The sequence below is a fragment of the Phyllostomus discolor genome, chromosome 7 (assembly GCF_004126475.2).
Source record: "Phyllostomus discolor isolate MPI-MPIP mPhyDis1 chromosome 7, mPhyDis1.pri.v3, whole genome shotgun sequence".
Classification (NCBI taxonomy): Eukaryota; Metazoa; Chordata; class Mammalia; order Chiroptera; family Phyllostomidae; genus Phyllostomus; species Phyllostomus discolor.
In genome coordinates, this window is record NC_040909.2 from 41,703,424 (window position 1) to 41,727,248 (window position 23,825).

General features: G+C 52.3%; 2 protein-coding genes across 13 annotated transcripts; both read right to left on the bottom strand.

Moving 5' to 3' along the window:
• Positions 1–172: 172 nt before the first annotated feature.
• Positions 173–11,664, bottom strand: IL17RC (interleukin 17 receptor C). 7 transcript variants are annotated; one of them, XM_036030830.1, is made up of 19 exons: positions 11,326–11,663; positions 11,013–11,035; positions 10,625–10,777; positions 10,284–10,367; positions 10,082–10,191; positions 9,143–9,254; positions 8,769–8,813; positions 7,126–7,265; positions 6,854–6,913; positions 5,275–5,329; positions 5,005–5,186; positions 4,870–4,920; positions 3,637–3,682; positions 3,366–3,487; positions 3,028–3,087; positions 2,439–2,487; positions 1,078–1,173; positions 923–961; positions 173–827 (listed from the first exon to the last, which is right to left on the bottom strand). In XM_036030830.1, the coding sequence occupies exons 1-19, from the start codon at positions 11,427–11,429 to the stop codon at positions 199–201; spliced, it is 2,160 nt and encodes a 719-aa protein (XP_035886723.1). In that variant the 5' UTR covers positions 11,430–11,663; the 3' UTR covers positions 173–198. The 7 variants fall into 7 exon arrangements, with proteins under 7 accessions (XP_035886723.1, XP_035886725.1, XP_035886724.1 ...); XM_036030832.1 differs by lacking the exon at positions 8,769–8,813; XM_036030831.1 differs by lacking the exon at positions 923–961.
• Positions 11,665–12,617: 953 nt separating this feature from the next.
• IL17RE (interleukin 17 receptor E) lies at positions 12,618–23,521 on the bottom strand. Of its 6 annotated transcripts, none has more exons than XM_036030841.1 (16): positions 23,104–23,521; positions 22,736–22,766; positions 21,805–21,927; positions 21,099–21,196; positions 20,705–20,864; positions 20,471–20,610; positions 19,365–19,433; positions 18,402–18,468; positions 17,306–17,481; positions 17,173–17,220; positions 17,043–17,088; positions 16,720–16,871; positions 14,967–15,035; positions 14,439–14,490; positions 14,262–14,360; positions 12,618–13,773 (listed from the first exon to the last, which is right to left on the bottom strand). In XM_036030841.1, the coding sequence occupies exons 1-16, from the start codon at positions 23,233–23,235 to the stop codon at positions 13,214–13,216; spliced, it is 2,022 nt and encodes a 673-aa protein (XP_035886734.1). In that variant the 5' UTR covers positions 23,236–23,521; the 3' UTR covers positions 12,618–13,213. The 6 variants fall into 6 exon arrangements, with proteins under 6 accessions (XP_035886734.1, XP_035886732.1, XP_035886736.1 ...); XM_036030839.1 differs by having other exon boundaries at positions 22,736–22,751; positions 23,086–23,521; XM_036030843.1 differs by having other exon boundaries at positions 16,720–16,868; positions 22,736–22,751; positions 23,104–23,520.
• Between the last annotated feature and the right edge of the window lie 304 nt (positions 23,522–23,825).

Below are 23,825 nucleotides of genomic sequence, written 5' to 3' on the forward strand. Positions count from 1 at the left end.
CCACGCCGCAGCCAGTGGTGGCGAGCCATGTGCAATTGCGTCATTTCGCTCCAGCCAACCAGAGGCGGCTCCGGGGTGCACCTGTCCTGTTTGTTAAAGGGCCGAGGGGACAGAGCAACGGGCAGCGTGCCAGGCAAGCCGCTCGGTCAGATAGACACGTTGGAGAGATATGGACGGAAAAATAAAATCTGCCTTTATTCAAGTCCTGTCCCCTGCCTCGGGTCCCATCTCGCGTCCTGTCTCTTGGATCCCCGGGGGCTGGATGCAGCTGTTCAGGGCAGACTGAAGGGCCTGAGACACTTGCTCAGCCTTGTCTGCGAGCCGCCTGTGCCGGGGGGCTCTGGGCCCCTGCAGGGCCCTCAGGAAGTCAGGCAGCTGGGAGGGCAGGGCGAGGACGGGCATGGCGCGGAACAGAGCTGGCACGGCATCCGGGTGGAGCAGACTGTCGAAGTAGGCCCCGATGTAGCGGCCGGGCGCCCGGCCCTGCAAGAAGTCGGGCAACACGCAGCTGAGCGAGGCGGCGAAGGCGTCGTGCGGGCCGTGAGCCCTAGATGCCGACGACCCATCCTGCAGCCACTCGTGGCACAGCGCCACTGCCCCGGGCGAGAAAAGCAAGACCACCACGCCGCCCTCCTGAAGGGTCTGGAGCCTCTGTGCGTGGAACCAGGCCAAGGGCCCTTGTGCGCTCAGTTCACGACGGCTCCACAGGTCCACGACTACACGTAGCGGCAGCTGGCATAGAGCCGACGCCAGGGCGCCCACCAGGCGCTCGAAGGCTGCGTCTTCGGCCGAATAGAGGAGCAGAGCCGGGCGGCCCCTGGCGGCCGCTGTCAGAGAGAACAGAATGAGAGGGGAGACGTGAGATGGCTCGAGGCCCGGCCCGCTGGGGGCGGCCCCCCGCCTGAAGCTTGCTCACACTCACCCCCCAAGCGGACATCCTCCTTCAAGAGCCTCAGCCACCCTGTTAGGGGAGAGGGGCGGAGTCAGAGGGTGAGCTGAGCCCCTGCCTCCTCTCGCTGAATTCCCACCCCCGCTCCAGTCCTGCCCCTGGGGATTGGGGAGCCGGAAATGACTCACCTTTCACATGGTCCTTTTTGAGAAGGAGGAGAAGGAAAAGCACAGCGGCAAAGAGAAGGCAGGCCAGCCACACCAGGGCCCAGCGCTGGTGGATATCTGGGAGACCCAGGGGAGGAGATGGGCTAGTTAGAGACCTTACACTTTCACTCCACTTCATGAAGGAGAAGAACTGATGGTCAGAGAAATGAAGTGATTTTCCCAAGTCCATGTAATGTTAGAGGCAGTATACATTGTATGAACATATCCATAGGTCCATCTACTCAGAGACCTTGGATAAGTGACTTCACTGTCTGCCTCAGTTTTTCATCACTGTGAAATGGGAATAACAGCTCTGACTGGCATGGTTCAGGTGGCTGGGTGAAGTCTGGCAAAGCAAAAAGGTCCTAGTTCACCAGGGCACGGGACAGAGGCAACCAATCCATGTGTTTCTCACATCCATGACTCCCTCCTCACTTTCTCCCTCCCTTCCCCTCTCTCTAAAAATAAATAAATTAAAAAATAAAAATAAAATTGGGATAACAATAGTACCTACCGATAGGGCTATAGTGAGAACAACATATATTGATAAATGTAAAGCACTCAGAATGCCAGGCCAGAAGTTCTCAAATGTCAGCAATATTTTCCCCTAAGCCAAGGGTGGCTGGGTTCTTGACTTCGTTCTCTTGAAAACCTACAACAGCCTTCTGATATCCCTGACCGCTTTTTTGTCCCAATTCATTCACCACATGGCAGCCCCAGAGATCTTTTTAAAAATATGGACCTGATTGTGTAGTCTTTTGGGAAGCCTCTGCTGCTCTTAAGTTAAATTCCAGATTCCTTACATTGGCTTCCAAGGTCCCTACATGGCCCTGGTATCCTCATCTCATGACAGGGGCCTGCCTCCCACGACATTCCAGCCACACTGACCACCTTGGAGTTCCTCAAAAACGCACCCCACAGTCTTCACAAAGATGGATCTCTATCTCCTTCACCTTGATCAGCCTTCGGAGTTCAGCTTCAATGTTTCCCCTGAACTCTTCACCCCACTGAGGTTAGGTTCCTCTTATATGCATTCATGGCTCTGGACAGTTTTCCTTTATAGGGAATGCTTCAATAGCTCACACTTACTAAATGTAAGTGATTTGGGGCTAATGTCTTTCTAGCCTTCTACAACTGGGGTGGGAGCAAGGGGTTGTGTCTTGGTGATGCTGGAATTCCCTGCAAGCTGTCATCCTGGTTTCTGAATGAAGGAATGACCCTCTGATATATCTGAGCCACGGAAGGACAAGGCCATTGTGTGTGCTGCCCCCAAGAATGGTCCCTGTCAAGATTCCAGATCCTCTAGAGCTGTGGAGAGGAAAGGTGATTCTTATAATACTCACACTTGTCCATGGGGCAGGCCCATAGTGCTCCCAGGTCATCATCCCATAGCTGTAAGACACAAACAAAACCAAGTGCAGAGCTCTCAGCTTATTGTTCAGCACTCACCAAGTTCTAGCCAGCCTGCTCTCGAAATTCCCAGCCTCAATTATTCATATATTCCCCCACACACAGCAGGTTCCCTCAAGCTGCTCTGCCTTTACCTGTGCTGTGCCTATTGCCTGGACTGTCTTCCTCTAGACCAGATCTGGCCCACAAGAAGAGACACTTCCTTGAAGTCCCCCGCTCCCAAAACCAGCACTTAGTACATGAGAATGTTATCTGTTTATGGGTTTTTAGTCAGCACTGAGCAATTTGGGGACAGGAACTATGCTTCTTCAACTCTTAGCTTCCCCAGGACTGGACACAAAAAGCACACAGAAAGATAGTGGGTGGGTGCTAGGAGGACAGTGAGGGGCCTCTGCCTAGGAAGAGTGAGAATCTCCCTGGTGCCCTCTGCTAGGTACAGGAAGAAAAGGAAGAGGCCAGAGGTACAGTGTTAGGGCAGTTGCCTTTGGGCACTGGGGCAGGACTCTCCTGCCACCTACTCACCTGCAGACACTGGCCTGACTGCAGGTCTTCTAGTAACTGCTCTCCAAAGTGAGCTGCCCTCTGCCAAGCCAAGGGGTAGGGGGCTGTCACCTAGGGGCACCACACCTAGGAGACCACCAGGCTGCAGCTGGGTAGAATGGGGGGAAGGAGGGCACTGGGGCTGGGAGATTTCTGAGAGGCCACTGAGAACAGGGCCCAGGTCTGAATCACTCCCATGTTCCCCAAAACCAGCACAGAGCCTGGCATAGAGGAGGGAAAAATTGAACAGGGGGAAAATTTGAGACCAGGTCTGAGATGGAGCTGGAGAGGTGCATGGAGGAGAGCCCGCCAGCTCTCACCGTGGAGGCCTTGCTGAGTAGTGGGGTGCAGCCACTGGGTTCCAAGGCACAGAGTGATCTGTTGTCCTGGGGGCCTCGTGTCTCCACCAGCAGCATATCATCCTTGAGGGGCCCCAGGGAGTCTGAAAGGGATGAGTCCACTCTAAGACCCAACCTTGCTGGGGGCTGCTGTGTGCCACCCCATGCCTGAGCTTCACCCCAGGAGCTGGCACATCCAGGTTTCACCACTATTGCAACCACCCTGCCCCAGCCTTGTGCCAGCCCCACTCACCAGACCACAAGCACTCTTGCAGCTGCAGCTTCTCCCAATTTCTCACCTGCTTGGAAGGGGTCAGGGTTAGGGGCATAAAGAAAAACAAGAGCCTAGGCCAGAAAGACTTGAGAAGAGAAGGGATAGGCAAGGGGAGGCTGTTGGGTTGGGGGAGTCTGCACTCTGGACCCGTCCTTGTGCAGATCTGGGTTCCAGTCTGGGTGATTAGGAGTGACTCCATCTTTATCAGCCTCAGCCTTGTGAGGTCATCTGTGGTAACAGGATGTATGACTCTAAATTAGCTCTTTTTATGTCTGACAAGACAATTTATACATTTCCCTCTAATTGCCTTCTCAGAGAGGCCTCACCTGACCACCCCACTTGAAATTGCAACCTCAATCCTTTTCTCCATAGTATTAATATACAATTTTGACTTACTATACTAATTTACTTATTATATCTATTATCTGCCTTTCCCCATTAGACCATAAACACTCTAAGAATGGAAATATTTATTGGTTTTATTTACTGACATCTATCCCAAGTGCCTAAAACAGTGCTTGGCATATAGTAGATATTCAACAAATCTTTTATTTTTTATTTTTTAGATTTTATTTATTCATTTTTAAAGAGCAGGGAAGGGGAAAGAGAGGGAGGGAAACATCGATGTGTGAGAGATACATCAGTTGCCTCTCACATGCCCCCAAATGGGGACCTGGCCTGGCAACCCAGGTATGTGCCTTGACTGAGAATCCAGCCAGTGACCCTTCAGTTCCCAGGCCTGCACTTAATCCACTGAGCCACACCAGCCAGGGCAATAGTCAACAGACCTTGAATGATATGTTTATAGTCATCCTGTGAAGTTATAGAGCAACCAATTATACAGATACGGAAATAGGATAATGATAGCAATAATAAAAGCAGCTAACGTTTGTTGGGCATTTAGTCTGTGCCAGTCCCTAAGTTGAAGTGCTTCTCTTACATGATCTTCATAACCAATCTATAAAGCGGTTACTATTATCATCCCCATTGAACAGATGAGACTGACCTTCGGAGAGGTGAAGTGACTGGCTCTGGGTCCCTGGCACTGCTAGGTAAATAGTGGAACACCTAAAGAGGAAGCCTATAACGACTTTGCCCCAGGGACCCGAGGATAAAGTAAGTTCAGAAGACAGTGCCTTGTCCGGGGGTCTGCGCGGGGTAGGGGGACGGTCGGTCCTGTCCCAACACAGCGCTCTGACCGCCCCTTCTTACCTGGACGCAGAGGTTGGGGTGGCCTTTCAGCAACGGGAACTCAAGGGCCTTCTGTGGTAAGAGGGGAATGGGTGGAGTTATGAAAGGTGGCCTCCTGGTCTCGCCTTCCTCCCCCAACTTCGCTGCCTCGCTTACGTTCACGGTGACATTTTCTCGGGGAAGCGGTGGGACCAGCGGCTGGCAAGAGCCCCAGCCCGGTATCTGCCAGCACAGTGTGGCCTCAGCGGGCAGCGAGCATGGAGCTTCCAGTCGCCAGCCCCGCGGGGGCAGCAGCTGCAGCCTGACAGCACGCCAGAGGTTGCGGTGTGCACGGCGATCTGCAGGGAGAGGGCGTGGTCGCTGCGTGCCCCACACTTGTCAGCCTGCACTGCTCCCGCCCTGGCTGGACCTTGCGGGTCATCTCACCGTTCACAAAGGGGCAGATGCTCGTTCTAACCGAATCGGGCTCCAGAGGCCACACCTGTAAAGGCAACAGAGCTCCACTGGTGAGGGCACCCCAACCAACCCTCCAGAAGCACACTCGCCTGCTCTTTCATTCTTTGCAAGGCCCTAGAGACGCCCATGTTTATTCTTTCAGCCAGCCCTATATCAACATCTGGGAACATCCTCACTTAGCAAACTCCGTGTCTTAGCCCTGAGGGATGCACTAGGGACATTCAATAATTAAATCCACAATCACTTTGTGAGAACCTACTATATCTCAGGCACTCACTGTCCTGGGTGTTAAAAACACATTCATTTATTCTTTCAATAGACTTTTAAAAGGCACCATTATGTGCTTAGCCCTGTGCTGAGCACTAGAGATAATACTATATCAAGTTATTCAGCAAACCTTTAATTAAGAACACATATTATGTGTCAGGCATTGTGCAAGGCTCTGGGGGAGTTACTAAATATGAACTAACTATTATCTCCTTGACTTCAAGGACACGACAAATTCACCGTTGCAGTAGGGATAAAACATATAAATCAATAAATTGATCACTCATTTATTGTCTGTTGTATGCAAGAGGAAATGAGACAGACACCCAAATAAAAAAGGAAATGATAAATGGGCAAGGAAGAACAGAAGTACAAGGAGATGTGTAGAAAACAGAGGCCAGGAGATTGGGGCAAACTTTGGGAAAGCAGTGACACATGAGCTAGAAGGATTTGGTTGTATGGAAAAGAAGTGGGTCATTTCAGGTAGTGGGAACCACCTGAGCAAAAGCACAGAGGTGGCTGTGTCTTGATGAGTAGCTCCATGCGTATGGAACAAAATTCTCATCAAGGGGAATCATGGGAAAGGCAGTGGAAAGGGTTCAGTTGGGGATCAAAATACGGGGCCCAGAATGCTAGGGAAGTTCTGGGAAAGGAGGTGGGATGGGAAGTTATTGAGACAGTCTAGATGATAGAAGCCCAAACTGGGCTGAAATGGAGAGGAGAGGGGAAGAGAAAGAGAGAGGTTAATGTCAGAGGTCAAATAGACAGGACCTGATGACCCACTGAATGTGCAATCAGAGGGAGAGGAGGAGCCAGCATATATAAGCCTGGAGGTGGCACACTTCCTTCTAATAGCTCTATAAAGCTGGTACTGTTATTCTTCCCACTTCACAGATAGGAAACAGGCTCAGAGAGGTGAACTGACTTGCCCAAGGTCACACAGCTAGCAAATGACAAGAGTCAGGATCCAAACCAGTCTGCATTCATAGCACATGCTCTACACTACAGGGGAGCACAAAGAAGGAACTGGAGGAATGGAGGAAGGCTTCAAGAAGGAGGTGACATCTGAATGAAGCACAAGTGAGAGTCCTGTGGATGGAGGATCAGAGCATTCTGGGCATATAACAAGCAGAAGGCACAAGACAGTCAAAGGTTAATGGAGGGCCAGTCACCCTAAGGAGCTATAGTTTTGACCTCAAAGAGGAGGATGAAGAATAGTGAGGCAAAGACAGAGCTACCCCCTCACCAAGCCCCCTGGAATCCAGCTAGGCTCTGCTCCTACCTGAATACAGAGACAGGGAACCAGGTCTGTGTGGTTCAAGGTAATGGTCTGTGGCCCAGTCTGTGGGACAAGCAAAAGTGGGGAAAGTTGGAGAAAATAAGGAAGAGGGGCAGGCTGAAGGCCAAAGTTAAGGAAACCAGGCATGCAACAGTTCCCCACCAACATTCCTTGCTTTGGGTATGGGTCGTTGTGTCCTCTTTAAGGGTCCCCTTGCATCCTTAGCATGGGCATCAGCTTCAAGTGGGAATGGACCTGAGAGGGGGAGGTCTCACCAGGTTTCTGTGCCACCATGGTTTTGTAGGGTTCTGGGCCTGGTTCCAGTACAGGGAGAGGCCAAAGCGCTGGTTCTCACTGACATCCAACACCAGGTGCACATCCTCGCCATCTGCAGACACGTTGAGCCAGGGCAGGGCTGTGGGGGGACGCCAAAGAGAGATTTCCTTCACCTCTTCTGCATACCCAAGCCTGGGCCATACCCACTGACTGACCCTTTGGAGTTCCCTTCAAACCCTTTAGACTAGGAGGCTCCTTGAGGATGGTGCCAGTGTCCCCATCTCAGACCAGGCTTTGTCCCAGCAGCTGGGACTGAGCTCATGTAGGCCCCAGTATGTGGTCTTGAGAGTACCCTCTCCTGGCTTCTCCCTCTGCAGCCAGAAAAATCCTGTGACCACTGTGAGGTAAATCATTCTCCTGTGCTCTGAACCCTTTGATGCCACCCCCACCCCAGTTACTCCCAGAATATAAGAAGTAGTCCTCACAAAGGCTTGCAAGGCTCTATCCAATCTGGCTGCTGTGACTACTGTAAACTCATCTTCTAGCACTAATTAATCTGCTGCAGATGCACTAGCTTCCTTCCTAATACTGAAACACAGCAGACATACTCCTGCCACAGGCCCTTTCCACTCACTGTTTCCTCTGCATGGAACCCTCTAGAGTGAGGCCGTCCCTGCCAGCTGCAACTCCCAACCTCCCTAGCCCCCTTTTCTACACTTTCTCCCGAGCATCTAATGATTGCCTGTTTCACAACTCCATGTGTTTGTTTATTGTGTCCTCCCTTGCCCTCACCTTGACCCTGACTCCCATCTAGAGTATCAGCTCTACGAGGCCAGGGATTTTTGTTAGTTTTGTTAGTTGATTTATTTCTAGTGCCTAGTGCTATGCCTTGGACAGAGTAATTACTCAGTAACTATCGGTTGAATAAGTGAATCAGTGTGTAACTGAATGAATGATGACATGAAATGCACAATGTATATCTGAATCATCAAAGCTCTGAGGTTGAAAATAGTCTTTAATGGATTACCAGAAACAGGCAGGCCAAGCTTAAGATGAAAGGAATTGAAAAGAAGATGAAGTTGAAATCATTTGAGTTAAAAAAAATCACAGTGTGTATATTTTGATCTGGGTGGTACTTATGCAAATATACCCATATATAAAAATGAATAGAACTAGACATTAAAATTTGAGCACTTTACATACTTTTCCATATGTATATTATACTACAATAAAAAAGAAAATACAAAAAAAAAAAACTTAAATAGTGCATGGAAAAATCAGAACCTTGACTTTCTTAGCCTTTATTTTATGGTTAATATTATTTGTATTTGATACATGGGGAGAGTGCACCATAACCTTGGCAATGCTTTGGGCCTTGTCAAGATGGGCCTCTAGATGTTCCTGGTATTAATAAATATTTGTTACAAGGAATGAGAGATTCACCTTTATGTTCCCAGCATCTGGCACAAAGCAGGAGCTATTACAGTTCATGTGCGATACATGAAGGAATGAATGAACACGTGAATGAGCTCTGCAAGTTTCTGGGGATGCGGCAGCCCAGGCCTGAAGCCAACTCCAAGGGTTTCTCACACTCTAGACTCTGGCCCTCCCTCCTCCCAGCCCTGCTGGCCCCAGCCCCTACCCCAGCAGCTCTGGATGCTGTCCCGGACTTCAAGCCCCCTGCAGTCTGGGGAGAGATCACAGAAAAGCCTCCAATGGGGTTGGGGACCAAGGAAAGAAGGGGGGACAGCCCAACTCAGGGGAGCTCTGGGAAGGGCCCCCTGTCTCCTAAGTACCACCCATGTTTACCTAGTGCCCAAAGCACCTTCCACAGGGGCAGGAAGGCCATGTCACTTGGGGAGAAGAGCCATGAGGAACTGACTTTGGGGAGGATGGGAGCTGCCTGAGAGTGGACAGGACTAGGAAGGGGGTGAAAGCAGAAGGGGAGTGGCCAAAGGGGAGAGAGACTAGGGAAGCAAGGACTTGGGGCCCTTGAGAAGCTCTGGAGCCACTTACCAGGCAGCTGTTGTGTGAAATTGAGTTCTTTCTGGTACCTGGGCTGAGTGTAGGACCAGATTCGCACCTCAGCCCCTAGAGCAGCCTCGAAGCAGTCAAATACTACAGAGCCCTGTGAGGAGATGGGTGGCAGAAGGCTTTGTGGTATCGGGCTCAGAATCCATTCCAAGGGCATGGGCTTCTCTGCATGGGCCACTCCTTCCTCCCCGCTTTCCCCAACCAATGATTATACTCATACTGTGTGGCCTAAAATTCTGCCACGGAAGTTTCCTTCAATGGCTCCCAGTTCTAAAGCATACACCCTCAATATGGGTATCAGCAGGGCAGGGATAGGGCCCTAGCTTCTTGAGTCCCTGCACTAACCCCAGCCCCTCTGGATCACATGGCCAAAGCTAAGGTGATGAGACACCCCTCCCCACAGAGGTGGATCTCACACCCAGTGCCTCAGTGGTCCTCACGATTGCTCCGTGAGATGGGCCAGGAGATGTTCTCCCACTCGACAACTTTCCAGATCAGAGGAGATTGGCTGGAGGTAGGACGGGAAGTCAAAGGGTTTGAGTGATTTGGCCCAAGTGGAGAGACACCTGCTGGAGCAGCCCCAGCACGCTGTACCACACATACACACGAGGCAGATGTGGTAAGGCAGGAAGACCAGAGGAGTGGATCCAGCCCACAGACTGTCCCTCCCCGACTCGCGCTTTCTCTGCCTGGCATTGTCACTTCATTGAATTCTCACAACATCCATATGAAATAGGACTATTCTTATCGCCACCTTACAGACAGGAAAAATGGGGCATAAAGGGCACAGGCCCAGCTGGAGTCCAGACTCCAAGAGATAATGCATGTGGGAGCACTTTATAGATTTCATATTCAGAAGGTGGTTATTGTTGTTGTTGTTATTATTATTATTATTATTATTATTATTATTATTTCACATACCACAGGCTGACCAGGCTGCACGAGGGCAGCAGGCACTTGCACCTCCAGCAGGACACAGCGGGCAGTAGGGTAGGCCTGGAAGGAGAGCACTACCTGGGCCTGGAGAGAGCCTGTGGGCAACAGGGGGATGGAACTGGTCAGGCCCAGGGGACGCAGACAAGGCCCTGGCAGCGGGCAGCTGGGCCAGCCGGGTTCTCCTCACCATTCTGAGGCTCCTCAGGCTCTGGATCAGCTGCTCTTCCAAATTGTTCCTCATCTTCAGGCTCTTCCCAGTGCCCTGGAAGGACTGGAGAGCAAGACCCAGGTCAGGCCTCCTGCTCTTTTGGGTTTGGCTTCCTTCCAGAAAGTTCATGAAGGGGGAAGCAGGGGCCAGGTGTGGGGCCTGGGGACCAGGTGAGGAGACCAGACTGGCTTGGGGGTCCTTTGGCCAGTGTCCTCCAGGAGACTGTCATCCAGGAGGATGTCCAATGCCGTCTGACAGACTGCCTGACCCTCAAGCCCACACCAGATACATTCACATGTGCATACAAATGCCATGCTCACCATGCACAGCCAAGTGGACGACCACACGAACACAGAGGTCACAGTCAGTCTCCTGATGGCACCTGAGCACCAGCTCTGTCTGTAGGCGTGTGGGCACCAGCACAGGTCCTGGGGTAGACACTATGCTTCCAGGCAGACAGAGCATGTCACCATCTGTGAGTGAAGGGCAAGGGTGGGAGCTGAAGCCATTCTGAACCCTGGGTTTGGCTGCACCTCATACCCCCAGAAGGCCAAAGAGCTTGGGATCTTCCAGGGCTAAAGGTGGGCCATGAGGGCATGGGACATGGGACCGGGTATTAATATTTATTAATTCCAGGAACATCTAGAGGCCCCTTTCCCTTCCACCAACCTAGGAAGTTCTTTTCTTTCTAAAAGTAGGACTACTCACCCCAGAGGTGGCAGGAAAAGGCCCTGGGAAGGAGGGTAAAGGAGAGTCAGAGTTTATGGTCCTACATCTAACCATCTTTCCCAGCTTGAGACCCCCACCTACCTCCTTCTGGGGCTCCCTATTCTAAGCTCCTTCCAGAAGAAGACAGACCCAGCTCTTGCCCCCTCCCCATTCTCTTACCCCATCAGTACCAGCCAGACCAGCCAGGGCAGTTCTGGTGGTGGTGGCAGTGGCAGGAGCCTGGCTAGTATCTTGATGGGCCTCACACTGAACCGTGAGCCCTCCCCAACCCTCCTGGGGTCCCAGACTCACCGGAGAGCAGCGAGCAGTGTCCTGAGGCCCCACAAGCTTCTCCAGAGAGAGGACCATGGGGCTTGGGCCCAGTGCCAAGGACAGCAGGAACCAGGGCACAGGCATCTTCCAGGTGCCAGGTGGCACCCAGGCCCCAGGCCCTGTCCTGCCCCCCCCAAAGGGGGGGGCAGACACCTCACCTCTGCTCCCACTCAGTCCGGAGCGTTTGGGCAGGAGGCGCCAGAATCTCTCCTCAGCCTCCAGGGTCCCAGAGCTGGCTAGCTGACACACTCCCTCTCCTGAAGTCCTGACTCCAGTCTCAGTCCCAGCCGAAGTGCTTTCGTTTTTGACTCCTGGCAGGCAACTGGCTGTTCCCGCCCCACCCTGTCCCTCCCACCAACACTAGGACTGGGAGCCAGCAGCCTCACCTCCTTCTTTTCCTCCTCCCTCTCCTCCTCCCCTGCTGACAGCTGTCTGGGAGGGCCACCGGAGATGGGCGGTGGCAGCCTGGTCTCTTGGCTAAGGAAGCTCTTACTCACCCTGTGAGTCCCTAAGGAGGAGAGCTATGAGTGCACCCAGAAACTTGGGCAATCTTGGGGCATTTTTGCTTCCTGCATGACTCTGAGGTCTTGGTGTCCATTGGATCCTCTCTTACTTGGCACCCACAGTCCCTTCACACAGACTCCCTGGGCCTCAGTGACCCTTTGTGGGTCAGGAGTTCTAATGTCAGGGACAAAGTGGGCTTTTCACCATGTCCTGGCTCATGCTCGAGTGTGGTAGGGTGGGGAAGGAATCTGAAGCCAGGCAGACAGTAGTCCATTCCATCTGTGCTTTTGCTATGGGCTGGCTGTGTGCTGATGGACACACACCACTTTTTTGAACTTTTTCCCTCTCTTCTCATGAAAGAATCACAGTGAGGATCAAGATTTCCAAGTCCGGCCCTGGCTGGTGTAGCTCAGTAGATTGAGCACGGGTTGTGCACCGAAGGGTCGCCAGTTCGATTTCCAGTCAGGGCACATGCCTGGGTTTCAGACCAGGTCCCCAGTGTGGGCCATGTAAGAGGCAACCGCACATTGGTGTTTCTTTCTCTCTTTCTCCCTCCCTTCCCCTGTCTCTAAAAATAAATAAATAAAATCTTTAAAAAAATTCCAAGCCCTCCTTTGCCATTCCAGTGGCACTGTGTGATGGGTGTGGGTATAGGTGTGGACATGGAGGATTTTGGCCACAAAACTGATGGATAACAACCCACAGGCAGGGTTGTGCTGAACTTTCCCCAACTGAGCATCCTGGGCACACTAGAGAAGCACGTGTTTCTTAGTTTATCCACCACATTTGTCTTTATTCATCTTTATTAATCGTGGTGTCCACTGTCCCACCTTTGTCCCGGCCACCCAGGGCCAAACCCCCTTTTCCTGGGTCCAGTGCTCCCTCCATCCCCATCTGGGCAAGGCCTGTGTTTGGGAAAGAAGGATCTCTGGCCCTCAAGGGGTTTTATCGCACTTTCGTGGACCCACTGCCTTCAGAACTGCCAAATCTCCAGACTCCCCTACCCCTGCCCAAATCTCTCTAGCCTGCACAGGGGCATGTGTAAACTACTCCTGGAAATTTTGGAGACAGGAAGTGGGAAACTTCCCCTCCCCTGGAGTCAGAAGAGCCCTCAGTAAAGAAAGATTCTCTCCCTGGGGGTTCTGAGAGGCAGGGAAGCCTCAGGAGGAAGCCTGGCACACGTGCACAAGGGCTAGAGGTGAGACGGGTGCTCTGCTCCGGGGCTGGAAGGCAGGGAATGAGGCTTTGGGGCAGCAGTCATCAGGGGGCACAATGAGAATTCCAGGGTAGAAGCTCCCTTCTGGGATGCCAGCCAGTGCCCCCTACGCCTGTGGCCAAGACATCTGGATTGCCTGGGGCTCTGCTCAGGTTTGGTGGGCAAGTGTGGCTGCCTCGCGTTCCAGCCGGCGGCACAGTTCCAGGCGACTCCGCAGGCACTGCCGAGCGCCCAGGCGGCCCCAGCCAGTGGCTTGGGTGGAAGGCCCAGCGGCGCCCAGCGCTCGCAGCAGGCGAGGCAGGTCACGCAGCAGGCGGTAGCGCGGCAGGGCGCGCAGCGGCGGGGGAATGTCGCCTTTGGTGCAGAGGCTACTGAAGTAAGCGAGCAGCAGAAGCGGACGTGGGGCGGTGCGGAGCAGGCCACACAGGGGCGAAGTGTGGGGATCCGGGCCGCAGGTGGGGCTGGAACAGGCGCTGCTCCACAGCAGCAGCACGGTGCCCCGCTCCCGCATCACTTGCGCCCGCGCAGCCCACAGCCACGGCAGTGGGCCCAGGCGCGCCATGCGCGTCCCCTCCCACAGGTCCACGATCACATCGCGTCCACCGCCCAAAGTGGCCCGCAGCAGTTCAGCCAGTGCTCCCACTAGACGCCGCTGCGCCTCTGAGTCCGCTGCATGCAGGAGCAGCACTGGCTGCGCTGGGCCGGGGCCTAGGGCGGGAGCAACAGGAACAGGGTGAGGATTAAGGGACAGCCACAGCTCTATCTTCCTGAGCCTCATGGCTACACCAGAGGGTGCACCCCCACCCCCCAGCTCCTTATCTGCGCTGAGGGTGGGTATCCAAGGCAGCTCTAATCTATAGTGTGCTTTGGGGCTATTTAGATAAAGTCACCCCTGGAAGGGGTGAGGGCCGGGGCACAGGCTTGGCAGGTGCAGCACAGGCTGGATTTCCGTTCCACTCGCCTCTTGCCCAGAAACTTGGTACACTGAACCACCTGCAGAGAGGGACCTTTGCCCCGCCTCAACCATTCCTGCCCACTAGGGTGCCTGAAGTGCATGGCCTTGGGTAGCAGCGAGCTGGGTATATCGGCAGGTAGATGGCTCTTGGGGAAGGGAGCCTGGGCAGGGGATGGGTGGGGGCAGCTAGCCTAGGAGCTGGGCAGGTCTAAATCCCCAAATTACCCCCAAGTCAAGTCACCTGATAGTGGGCGCCAGAGGGTGAGGACCAGAACAACTCCCAAAAGGGTGGTGAGGGCCAGCAGTGCCAGGATCAATAGTCCCAGGCGTCTATGAGAGACTGAGTCAAGCAGAGTGAGGCCCAGCTGGGCTCCTCGGCATCCGACCTCCCTTGTAATCCTCCCCCCACAGAACTCACCATCCGGACACAAGAGGCGCTTCCAGGCAAACTGAACATCTGACCGCCACACCTGAGGGCACAGAGCCCCGCCACCCTGTGAGCCAGTGTATGGTGCCTCCTCCAGGGGAAATTAAATGAGGCATGGGGATGGGGAAGGGGAGGCCCCCTGGGCAAGGAATTCATCCCACACAGAACAGGTCAAGAGTGGCGAACTCAAAGAGTAAACTGGCCAGGGTGCCCGTGAGAACCTGGAGGGCACAGACCCTGGCTGAAGTAATCGGACACCACCAACTGAGCTCCAGCCTGTTGTTGCCAGGCTTGAATGTGGACACAGAGCACCAGGTTTTCTGATTTTTTAAGAGAAGCCAAAAATCAGCTTTTTAAAATATGACATCCCCCAATATTTAAACGGTAACAACAAATTCCAATTTCAAACACGGTGCTGTCCAAACCAACATTTTGGAAGACTGGATTTTCCCCATGTGCTGCTTGTGGAGTAGATGCTGGGGGAGTATGTGTGTGTGTGTGGGGGGGGGGATTTCTTACCAGAATACAGCCCCCTGGCCTCAGGAAGGGAATGATGAGATCTAGTGTCACTGGGCCTGAACCCTGAGTCTGTCGGAATAAAGAACGAAATGACTGTCCACATGGAAGCAGACCTGGCTCTGTTCAGCCCCTGAGGCTTTGCCCATGCTCTTCCTCCTTTCTACTTCCCACGTCTCCCAACCCAAATCCTCCCCAGGCTTAAGTCCAAATGCCACCCCTGACAAGAAGCCTTCCTGGCTTCATTCCTAGATCCCACTGATCATTCCCAGACACATTAATCAGGCAATCAGGCACTCATCAACAGACATACCCTGGGTACTGACTCTGTGCCAAACCCTGAGGAAAGAAGGCAGACACAGATGTTGTCTGTGTCCTCATGCAGCTCACCAAACAGGGAGGTTAATAATACAATGCCCCCCTCCTGTTCTGCATACCTGAAGGGGCGTCTTATCCATTAGAAAGAATGTAAGTTGTGCAGTCAGGAGACCACAGCTAATAACATCAGACTTAACTGTTGCCTTTGTGGTTCCTAGCTGTATGATCTTTGGTACACTGATCCCTGAGCCTTAGTTTCTTCATTTGTTTGTGACGAGTAATAATTCTTGATTTACTGGATTATTGACCATCACATGGAAATGTGCATGTGACCACTTCTTAGACTACACCACTGCGAGTGCAGTGTGCATTCGTTTAGTAGCTATTATTACACTGGGGACTCCTAGGTGCAGAGACTCCGTGACATACTCTTTCTGTACCTCCCAAGGCCTAAGACGGGGCAGGCACAGAGCAGGCCCTCAATGAATGCATGCTGAATTGGACAGAATTGATCACTATCTGTCCACAGGCAGCATTTGGCTCTGCCCTATGTTCTGCATGCTGGGCAGGGAGCTGAGCAGAATCTCCATCCTTTGGGAACACCCACCACCCCCTACTTTATACCCTCCCCCTCCCAGACCCCACTGTCCAGTCAGCTGTGAGCAAGTGCTGAAGCAGAGGCTCTCAAATCATGGCTGAACTCCGTGAAGGTGGTCTTCTCCCGGCTCACAGAAACAAATGAGTCCAACGGATATAGCTCTCAACTTTAGATTTTCCCACATGACTTTGTCTTAAATCTTGAGCATTTGCTACCACCTGTTTGCTTAGGAGCCCTCAGAGAATATGAAACAAATAAACAAGCTGCAGGTGAGTATTTAAGAAAGAACTTGGAGAGCTACTCATGCTTAGTCAGCTTGGGGCTGTGGTTTTGAAGATATATTTGATTGTGGTTTTTATATCAGACACACAGAAGAAAATCTGCTAGTTAAATTGTCCTTAGCTCACATAATAGAGTTAAATCTTCCAGTAGTTTAGTCTTCCACAAAGAGCACTTCAGCTTCCAGGGGCTCTGTCTCGCAGGATAGTCAGAGAACTCCTGCCGGGTGCCTGGTAGGGGCAGGCAGGAGCACGGTGGTAGTGGACAGCTGAATTCGAGATAGCATCAGTATAAAATGTGGCAACAGTTTGAGTGGGCCACAGAACAGTTGGACATGAGAGGGCCAGTCTTTTGCCTCTGTTTATCCCTGTAAGTTCAGAAACTGAAAGAATTAGAAACTGCCCCATGGAAGACCTCACTGACTGGCAGAGGAACCAGTTGAACAAAGCCTGATCAAGTAAATAAATAACCAGATGATATAAGTCTGGAATTTGCTTGTCACCACTTGATGAGCTCTGAGCAATGAGACCTAGTGGGGGCCCAGGCCTGGCTGGAGCATACCTGGCTGATGCTGTATACGGGGGGCACCAGACCGTCCTGTCCCAAGTCTGGGTGGCTCCAAGCAGCACTGAAGGTGGCATGTATCCTTGTGGAGAAGTGAAGGATCAGCTGCTGAGCCTGGGTGTCAATGCTCACATTCCAGGATGGGGCTGCCGGGGAGCGGGGCAAAGGGGATCATGTGAGAGACCCCGTTTGCAGGAGGTGACAGGAGCTGGGCTGCAGCTGACAGAGAAGTCAGGGCAGGGCTACAGTTTGGCTTGGTCATGGTTGGATGAGGTGAAATGTTGGGAGGGGCTCCCAGCCAGGGTCACTTATTGGCTTACCAGTCTGGCGGGGACATTCAACATGGCTGCTGTTTCCAAAAGAGAACTGAGAAATAATCCAAGAATGGCAGGTCAGCAAACCCCAGGCACCATCCATACCCACACCCACTCCTCTCACTCACGCTTGTACCTTGAAGCAGAGCTGGGGGTGCAAGTCCACCTTCTCCAAAACATACCTCTGTGGCAGGAGACGGGCATTAGTCAGGCAGCAGAGCCCTAGGCCCCAGCCCTGCCTGCCCGGGTCCTGGGGAGGCCCGTCTCACCCCCTCTGACTCTCGAGCTGTGGCATTGGGGAGGTCTTCACAGAGGATGTGCCAGCCCTGCCTCTGGCAGAGGGAGGCCTCCAGCTTCAGTGGGCAGTGGAGTGTCAGGGCCATGACCATCTGACTGTGTTGGCTGTAGTCAGTAAATTTCACTGACTTCCAAAAGTCCGGGCCATCTGGGCAGGCAGCAGAGGCAGAGAGTGAGGCTTGGGGAGGACTGGGCCCTGCTTTGCCACCCCCACCCCCAGGGCATCAGGAGGCAATGTGTGTGAAGGTGCCCAGCACAGTTCCTGGTCTGCTTGGAACCCCTCAAAGAAGTACACCTTTCCTAGTCTCCTTTTATTACCTTTTCTATTTATGTGTCTTCTCTCCTTCCTGCACCTCCATTCCAGCTAGCTCTTTGCTGATCCCCCAAACCTGGAATCTTTATATCTTTGCTGAGGTCCCTCTCTCAGAACCAGGAATGCCTTCCTTTCTAAACCCCACCCATTTTCTGAGCACAGCTCAGGTGTCACCGCCTCCGAGAGACCTCGTCTTGCTGATGACAGCCTTCACTGGCTTCTCCCTCTCCTAAGTTCATGTCCCACAGGCTAGTACCCAGCCTTGGACTGCAGGCTGCTTTGTGCTATTCATTTGTCATGTTTGGGGACAACAGTGTATGGACAGCACTTTAGAGGTCGCCAACTTTTTCATATATCATATTGAAGTCAAGCCTCATAAACAGTTGGAAAGTAAGGCAGGGCAAGTACCATTATTTTACAGTTGAGGAAGCTGAGGCTCAGAGAGGAATAAATGGCAGAGCTGGGATGTGAGTGAGCCCAGCTCTTATGGCCCATCCTCAGGACACTCCCTCCTGTGTCCCATATTTCTGAATCTCCCCCAGTGCCTAGTACCATGCTCAATACTTGATTTATTGGCAGGCTGGTTGGTAGACATGGTAGCCCTTTCCTCCCACTGACTCAAGCAAAAATGCTGCCATGCCTTCTAGGGGCTTCCTGCAACACAGATGTAAAGTGTGCACAGGTGTGTGTATGTGTATGGAAGAGAGACAGAGAGAGGCTGTGTGCGCACGAGAGTGCGTATGAGTAGCACTCACAGGCTTCAGGCCAGCTCTGAAAGGGACATTTTCTGCGCCTCACAGTGTCCTCTTGGAGGTAGGATGCCTGGTGGGGACAGAGGGGCAAGCAGGGAAGGTCAGAGGTAGGGCTTTCCCTATATCACTCAGACCTGAAACTCATTCTGGCTTGACCTTGCCCTAGGGCAAGCTGCCTGAGCTGGCAGGGCACTGAGGAGGGGGAGCAGCACAGGGGGTAGGCAAGGGTAAGTGATGCTTGACGCGCTTCGGGAGGACCCTCGGAATATGGGAGTAAGCTCAGTTAGTGAGGGGCTGAGCCCTCTTCTCCCTGGAGAGGAGAACCCAGCCCTAGAAAGAGGCAGATCATGAGGTCCACATCTCAGTTCACACCTCCAAGCTCAGTGGTTCCCAAGGTGCCTAGTGCCCGGTGTGGGCCCTCCCTCTGGGCTGCCCAAATGCCTGGTGCTTATACACCCTGGCAGATGTTCAGTGCTCCAAGTCTCTGCCTGCACCCTCCCTTTAGTTTCTTCCTGGGTGACAAGGCCCCCTGCCTTTTCTGTCCACTTCAAAAAGTCTTAATGTCAGGCACTTCAGAATTATGGAGAGGAGCACTACCATGAAGGGCTAGCGGGGACAAGACTTTTGGGGTCATGTGGAACCTTGCAAAGGCCACGTGCCCCCACTGTGACTAATCAGTGCACACAGTGAAGGCAGCTCTCTATTCTGCTTCTGTGGGCTGAGGCCAGGTCTGGACCAAGGAAAGCTGGGATTGGGGGCTGAGATTGGAATCACCCCTAAGAATGTCTCGTGTCCAGCAGGACACTTCCTTCTCTGATCCAGTGTGTGGCTCACAGCCAAGCTGGCACCCATCTTCTCAAGCACATCGTAAACACCCAGTCCTTCTAAAACCTGACTTACTGGAGCTGTGTTTGACCAGCCGCACGATTTGGGGCCATGGACAACCCACATGTTTTCTCTACTCACCTCTATGCACAGACAGGGCTGAAGGAATTCATAAGGCAGGTCTACAGTGCGGCCCCAAGACACGGTTTCCTGTTGGCGAGGCAGTGAAGGGAGAGAAGAGATGCCTGAGAAAGAGCACAGGCAGCCTCCCGAGGGCAGAAGGGAGCTGGGACCTTGGCCAACACCTTATTTTTCCTCTTGTAAAAAACTTAATTTTTTTCATTGAAAAATTTCCTCCCGAGGGGTCTCTGTTTCATACTCTGACCATCTTCTCTAGGTGTCTCAGTACAAGGTGGGGCAAAAGTAGGTTTACATTCCAGTTGTTCGTATGAAATATAATATAATAATTAATAAATAATAACACAAGAATACACTTTGTGTTCCATGTACTCAGAGCTGTAACCCTACTTTTGCCCCACCCTGCATTTGGAGTTGGGGAGGGAGGAGACAGGGAAGGAATGCACATTTAACAACCGCCACTATAGGCCAGGTAGGGCAGTGGGTGCCAAAGTGCTCACTCAATAAAATGCAGCATCACAGCGACCTTGGGAGGTGTCATCACCATTTTACAAATAGAGAGGGCTGAGGGCCTCTGGGTGCAGGGTCAGTCCCTGTAAATCCTACGGGCTGTATACAAGGGCCTTGGGGACAACGGGAGTTTGAGGCGGGGTGTTAGGACCTGGGATGGGAGAATGGGGGACATCTCATTCTCTGTAAAAGGCAACAAAGAGAGGGAAGTGGAAGGGTGCCAGAACAGGCATGACCACTTTGTTATTTTCTCAGGGAGAGCAACTTCTTGGAAGAACTGAAAATGTTTCTTGATGCAATCTGAATCTCACGGAGTAGCCTCTCACGGAGTAGCCTCTCAATAAATAAATGCCATATTTATTTCTCTGCCAGCTATTCCTGGTTGTTTCAAGTCTCTGCAGGCCCTTTCCTTCCCTCTCCTCCTAGGTGATAAGGCCCCCTGTATTTCTGCCTAGTCTTAATGCCAGACACTTCAGATTTGTGGGTCTTGGAGAAGTATCTCCCCCCAGACCTCAGTCTCCCTGTATGTACAATGGGTAGGCCATTTTTGCTCCAGCACTGTGTGATCTGGCTTTTTGCAGGGCAATGGCACTCCATACCTGGGCGTCAAAGGGACTGTTCAGCTCTTCGCACTCTAGTGCCCACTGGTGACAAAGACGTACATTGACCTCAGGGCCTGGGGGGATGCTCACTCGAATAACTCGGGCCTCAGGCAGCAAGTCAAAGTAGAACTCAGGCCCTGGGGAGAAGGGGGACTTGGTGGCCTTGTCTCTTGGCCTTAGCAAAGGCACCCCTACGTGACCGTGCCCATCTCCAGGCACACCCATGTCTACCTTTATGCTTCTGTGAGTCCCGTCTCAGGAGAACTTCCACTGCCTCTGGGTCTGAAGGTTGGGTCCTTTTGAAGCGCAGCTTCTTGTGGGAGATGTCTTGGGAGGTGACAGAGATGTGATGGCCCTTCTCAGACAGGCAATAGCGACTCAGCAGCTTCCTCTGCAGAGAGAGGGCAAGGCTGGCTTTAAGCCAGGCATCAGGATCTCTGGCTTCTATTTCTCCCTCTAGAACCGGAGGACCGTAGGCAAGTTGCTCGACATTTAGGCCGCAGTCTCCCTAACTGTGTAATGGAGGAATAGTCTACTTCATCTCCACACTTTCTACCTCTCACAGGGCCGGAGAAAGGAAAGGGTTGTGGGGCAAAGGCAGGGCTGGGCCTGGCAGGGCGAGTACCTGAGCAGAGGCTGGCATCTTGTGTCTCCTACAGAACTGGAACATGTAAGGCTTTTTGGATTTCTGCACCAGGCGGTGGAACCAGCCCCACCGAAGGCCTGCACAGGAAAGGACACATTCAATATCCAGTCCCTCGTTGCCCCTCCCCGACCGGGAGATGAGGGCCCAGCATCGGACAGTAAGTCATTTTAGATCAAGGAGGGTAATGACATCAAGCCCCTTTAGACCTGAAAGTTATGATACAATCAAAAAAGGATTAATTGCTTAAGTGGAAAAAAGTAGAGGACATCATAAAGATGTTCATTGTAGCATTATTTATAATCATGACAAATTACAAACTGCCCATTCTTAAGCAATATATGGACATTTAATACATATTAGGCACTGAGCTAGGCAGTGAAAGTATAGAGTTGAATAAAAATTATCTTACTTTACAAGTAGAAGGTAAATTTATAGAACTAAACACTTTAATTCCAACTGCTACCAACTGAAAGGAGAAACACCTTCACAAATGACACAAACGAACTCACTCACATCAGTCATGCTGTGTATCTAGGATGACCTAAGTCTTTGTTGAGGTTGAAAACAGGACAAACATTTGTTCTTGTATAGTCCCCACCTGCCTCAGTCTCTTCCCTCCTGCCCCACCCCTCAGGACCCTAATTCACGTCCCCACTGAGAATGGTCCACAGGCTATTTCTCATACCAGAAAGAGCTGACACCGGGTGTAGGCACAAACAGCAGGGGCAGCTCCAGAGCCAAGGACCCCGAGGCTTTGGGGAGATGGGGGTAGCGAACTGGGTATGACAAGGAATATGGGCAGATCTTTCTGCAAAAGATGAAAACAAATGAAGTGGTAGGGTTCAAGGAGGTTGCTCCTGCCTCCGACAAATTGGACTTGAGGCTGAGTTCTGCCACTTACACCCTGGCTGTGTGACCTTAGGCAAGTTATAGACCCTCTAAGCCTCAGCTTTATCATTCATAAGGTGGGGCTGTTGTCAAGTTCAAGTAAAATAATGTGTGGAAAAATATGAAGGTCATTTTATTTATTTTATTTTTTATCCTCACTCAAGGAAATGCTTATTGATTTTAGAGAGAGGGATAGGGAGGGAAAGAGAGAGAAATATCAACGTGAGCGAGAAACATTGATCAGTTGCCTCTTGCATGCTCCCTGACTGGGGACCAAACTCTCTACCCAGGCATGTGCCCCAATCAGGACATTTATGGGCTGACACTCCAATCAACTGAGTCACACTGGCCAGAGCTGAAGGTCATTTTATTACTGACAGTTAAGGGCAGGGGGTGGGGCGTTGCCTGGAGATTCACACATATCTCTCATTTAGTCCTCCCCGCAGCTCAGGGGCAACAGTCTTTATTGTACAACTATTCCTACTGCGCTGATAGGCCCCTCAGAAACTGGGGGTCAGAGAAATGAAGCACACTGCCTGCAGCCACATGTAGAGTATGTGGAGGAGTGGTAATGCAAATCCAGGCTTGTCCCGATTCTAAACCCTGTTTTTTCTTTGGCACTATGCTAATTCCCAGGCTGGGAACCAAAAACTAGAATGGAATGCTCACTGGGAATCTGGAACAAAAAGGGTGTGGGGAAGAGGAGCAGGGCAGGGAATGAGACTTACCTGTGAAACTGTCATCCTGAAGGCACAGAACCCAGTGTGGGGTGCGAGGAGGGGTGGGGGAAGGAGAGAAGTATAATTAGTAGGGACTCCCATAGGCAGCATTCTCCCTGGGGTCTTTCCCACAAATCACCTCATTCCAAGGCCCAGGACAAACAGCCCACACTCTGTGGCTCTTTTCCTCCTAGCTGCACCCTGCCCAGGCCCTCAGCCCACCAGGACCTTGGCTAACCCTTTGAGACCGTATAGAGGACACACCAGAGCTGCACCAGAGCACAGGGCCTTGGGGAGGTAGGAAAGGAAAGACAGGACAGTAGGGAACTTTGCAGCCTGTGGCAGGCAGGTGCCCCCACCTGGCAATGGCACCTTACCATGTGGACAGCGAGCAGACAGCGGGTGTTCCAGTGGGGCAGACAGGGGCAGCCAATCCCAGCAGAGGTGGAGAGGCCAGTGAGCAGCAAGTGGAGAGGCAGGAGCAGGGCTGCCAGTCTGCGGTGCCCCATGGGCTTCCGTTGGGTCAGGGTGTCCGGAACATGGCTACACAGCCTGAAAGGTGGGTGGCAGCACTTTGCAGTACAGCAGCAGGGAGCACAATGCCAGCAGGAACCCTCGCCTCAGCCTGCCCCTGCCCCGCCCAGCCCCAAAGCTCCTCCTTGAGTCTAACAAGCAGGCCAGGCCACATTCCTTTTCCTCCCAGCACAGGGAATGAAGGATGCTTGCCCCCCAGAAAACCCTGCTGTCTCCAGCTGGAGGGCAAGGGGCTTCTGCTCTGGCAAAGAAATTGCAGGAAAGAGGCCAGCACAGGGTTAGGGAAATGATCGGCTGCACCCATTTCTTAACCCCTCCTACTCCTGTGAAACTCTCTAGATCTGCCCAGCTCTGAACTGGCTCTTCTTGGACTTGGATGTCCTCGGGACACATGCTTGATCCCCTCACTTAAAGAATTAACAGAGCTACTAAGCACTACTCTGCATTGGATACCAGAGACAGAGGCAACAGACACACCATTTGGAATTGGGCAGAACAACAAGAAAACACTATAGGATATATGTAAGTCTCACTTGGCTTCTAATTAATTTGTCCTGGTTCCCCA

What these genes read in the sequence shown, in the direction of transcription:
- IL17RC (XM_036030830.1), bottom strand. Translation starts at nt 11,429, where the DNA reads ATGCCTGTGCCCTGGTTCCTGCTGTCCTTGGCACTGGGCCCAAGCCCC. An exon ending in CAGCATCCAGAGCTGCTGGG is followed by an intron (nt 7,266 to 8,768) that starts GTAGGGGCTGGG and finishes GTCCCCCCACAG; the next exon opens with CCCTGCCCTGGCTCAACGTG. An exon ending in CATGGTGGCACAGAAACCTG is followed by an intron (nt 6,914 to 7,125) that starts GTGAGACCTCCC and finishes CTTGTCCCACAG; the next exon opens with ACTGGGCCACAGACCATTAC.
- IL17RE (XM_036030839.1), bottom strand. Translation starts at nt 23,235, where the DNA reads ATGGGGCACCGCAGACTGGCAGCCCTGCTCCTGCCTCTCCACTTGCTG. An exon ending in TGAATGTCCCCGCCAGACTG is followed by an intron (nt 16,872 to 17,042) that starts GTAAGCCAATAA and finishes CCCGCTCCCCGG; the next exon opens with CAGCCCCATCCTGGAATGTG. An exon ending in CCGTATACAGCATCAGCCAG is followed by an intron (nt 15,036 to 16,719) that starts GTATGCTCCAGC and finishes TTATTCCGACAG; the next exon opens with ACTCAGGGTTCAGGCCCAGT.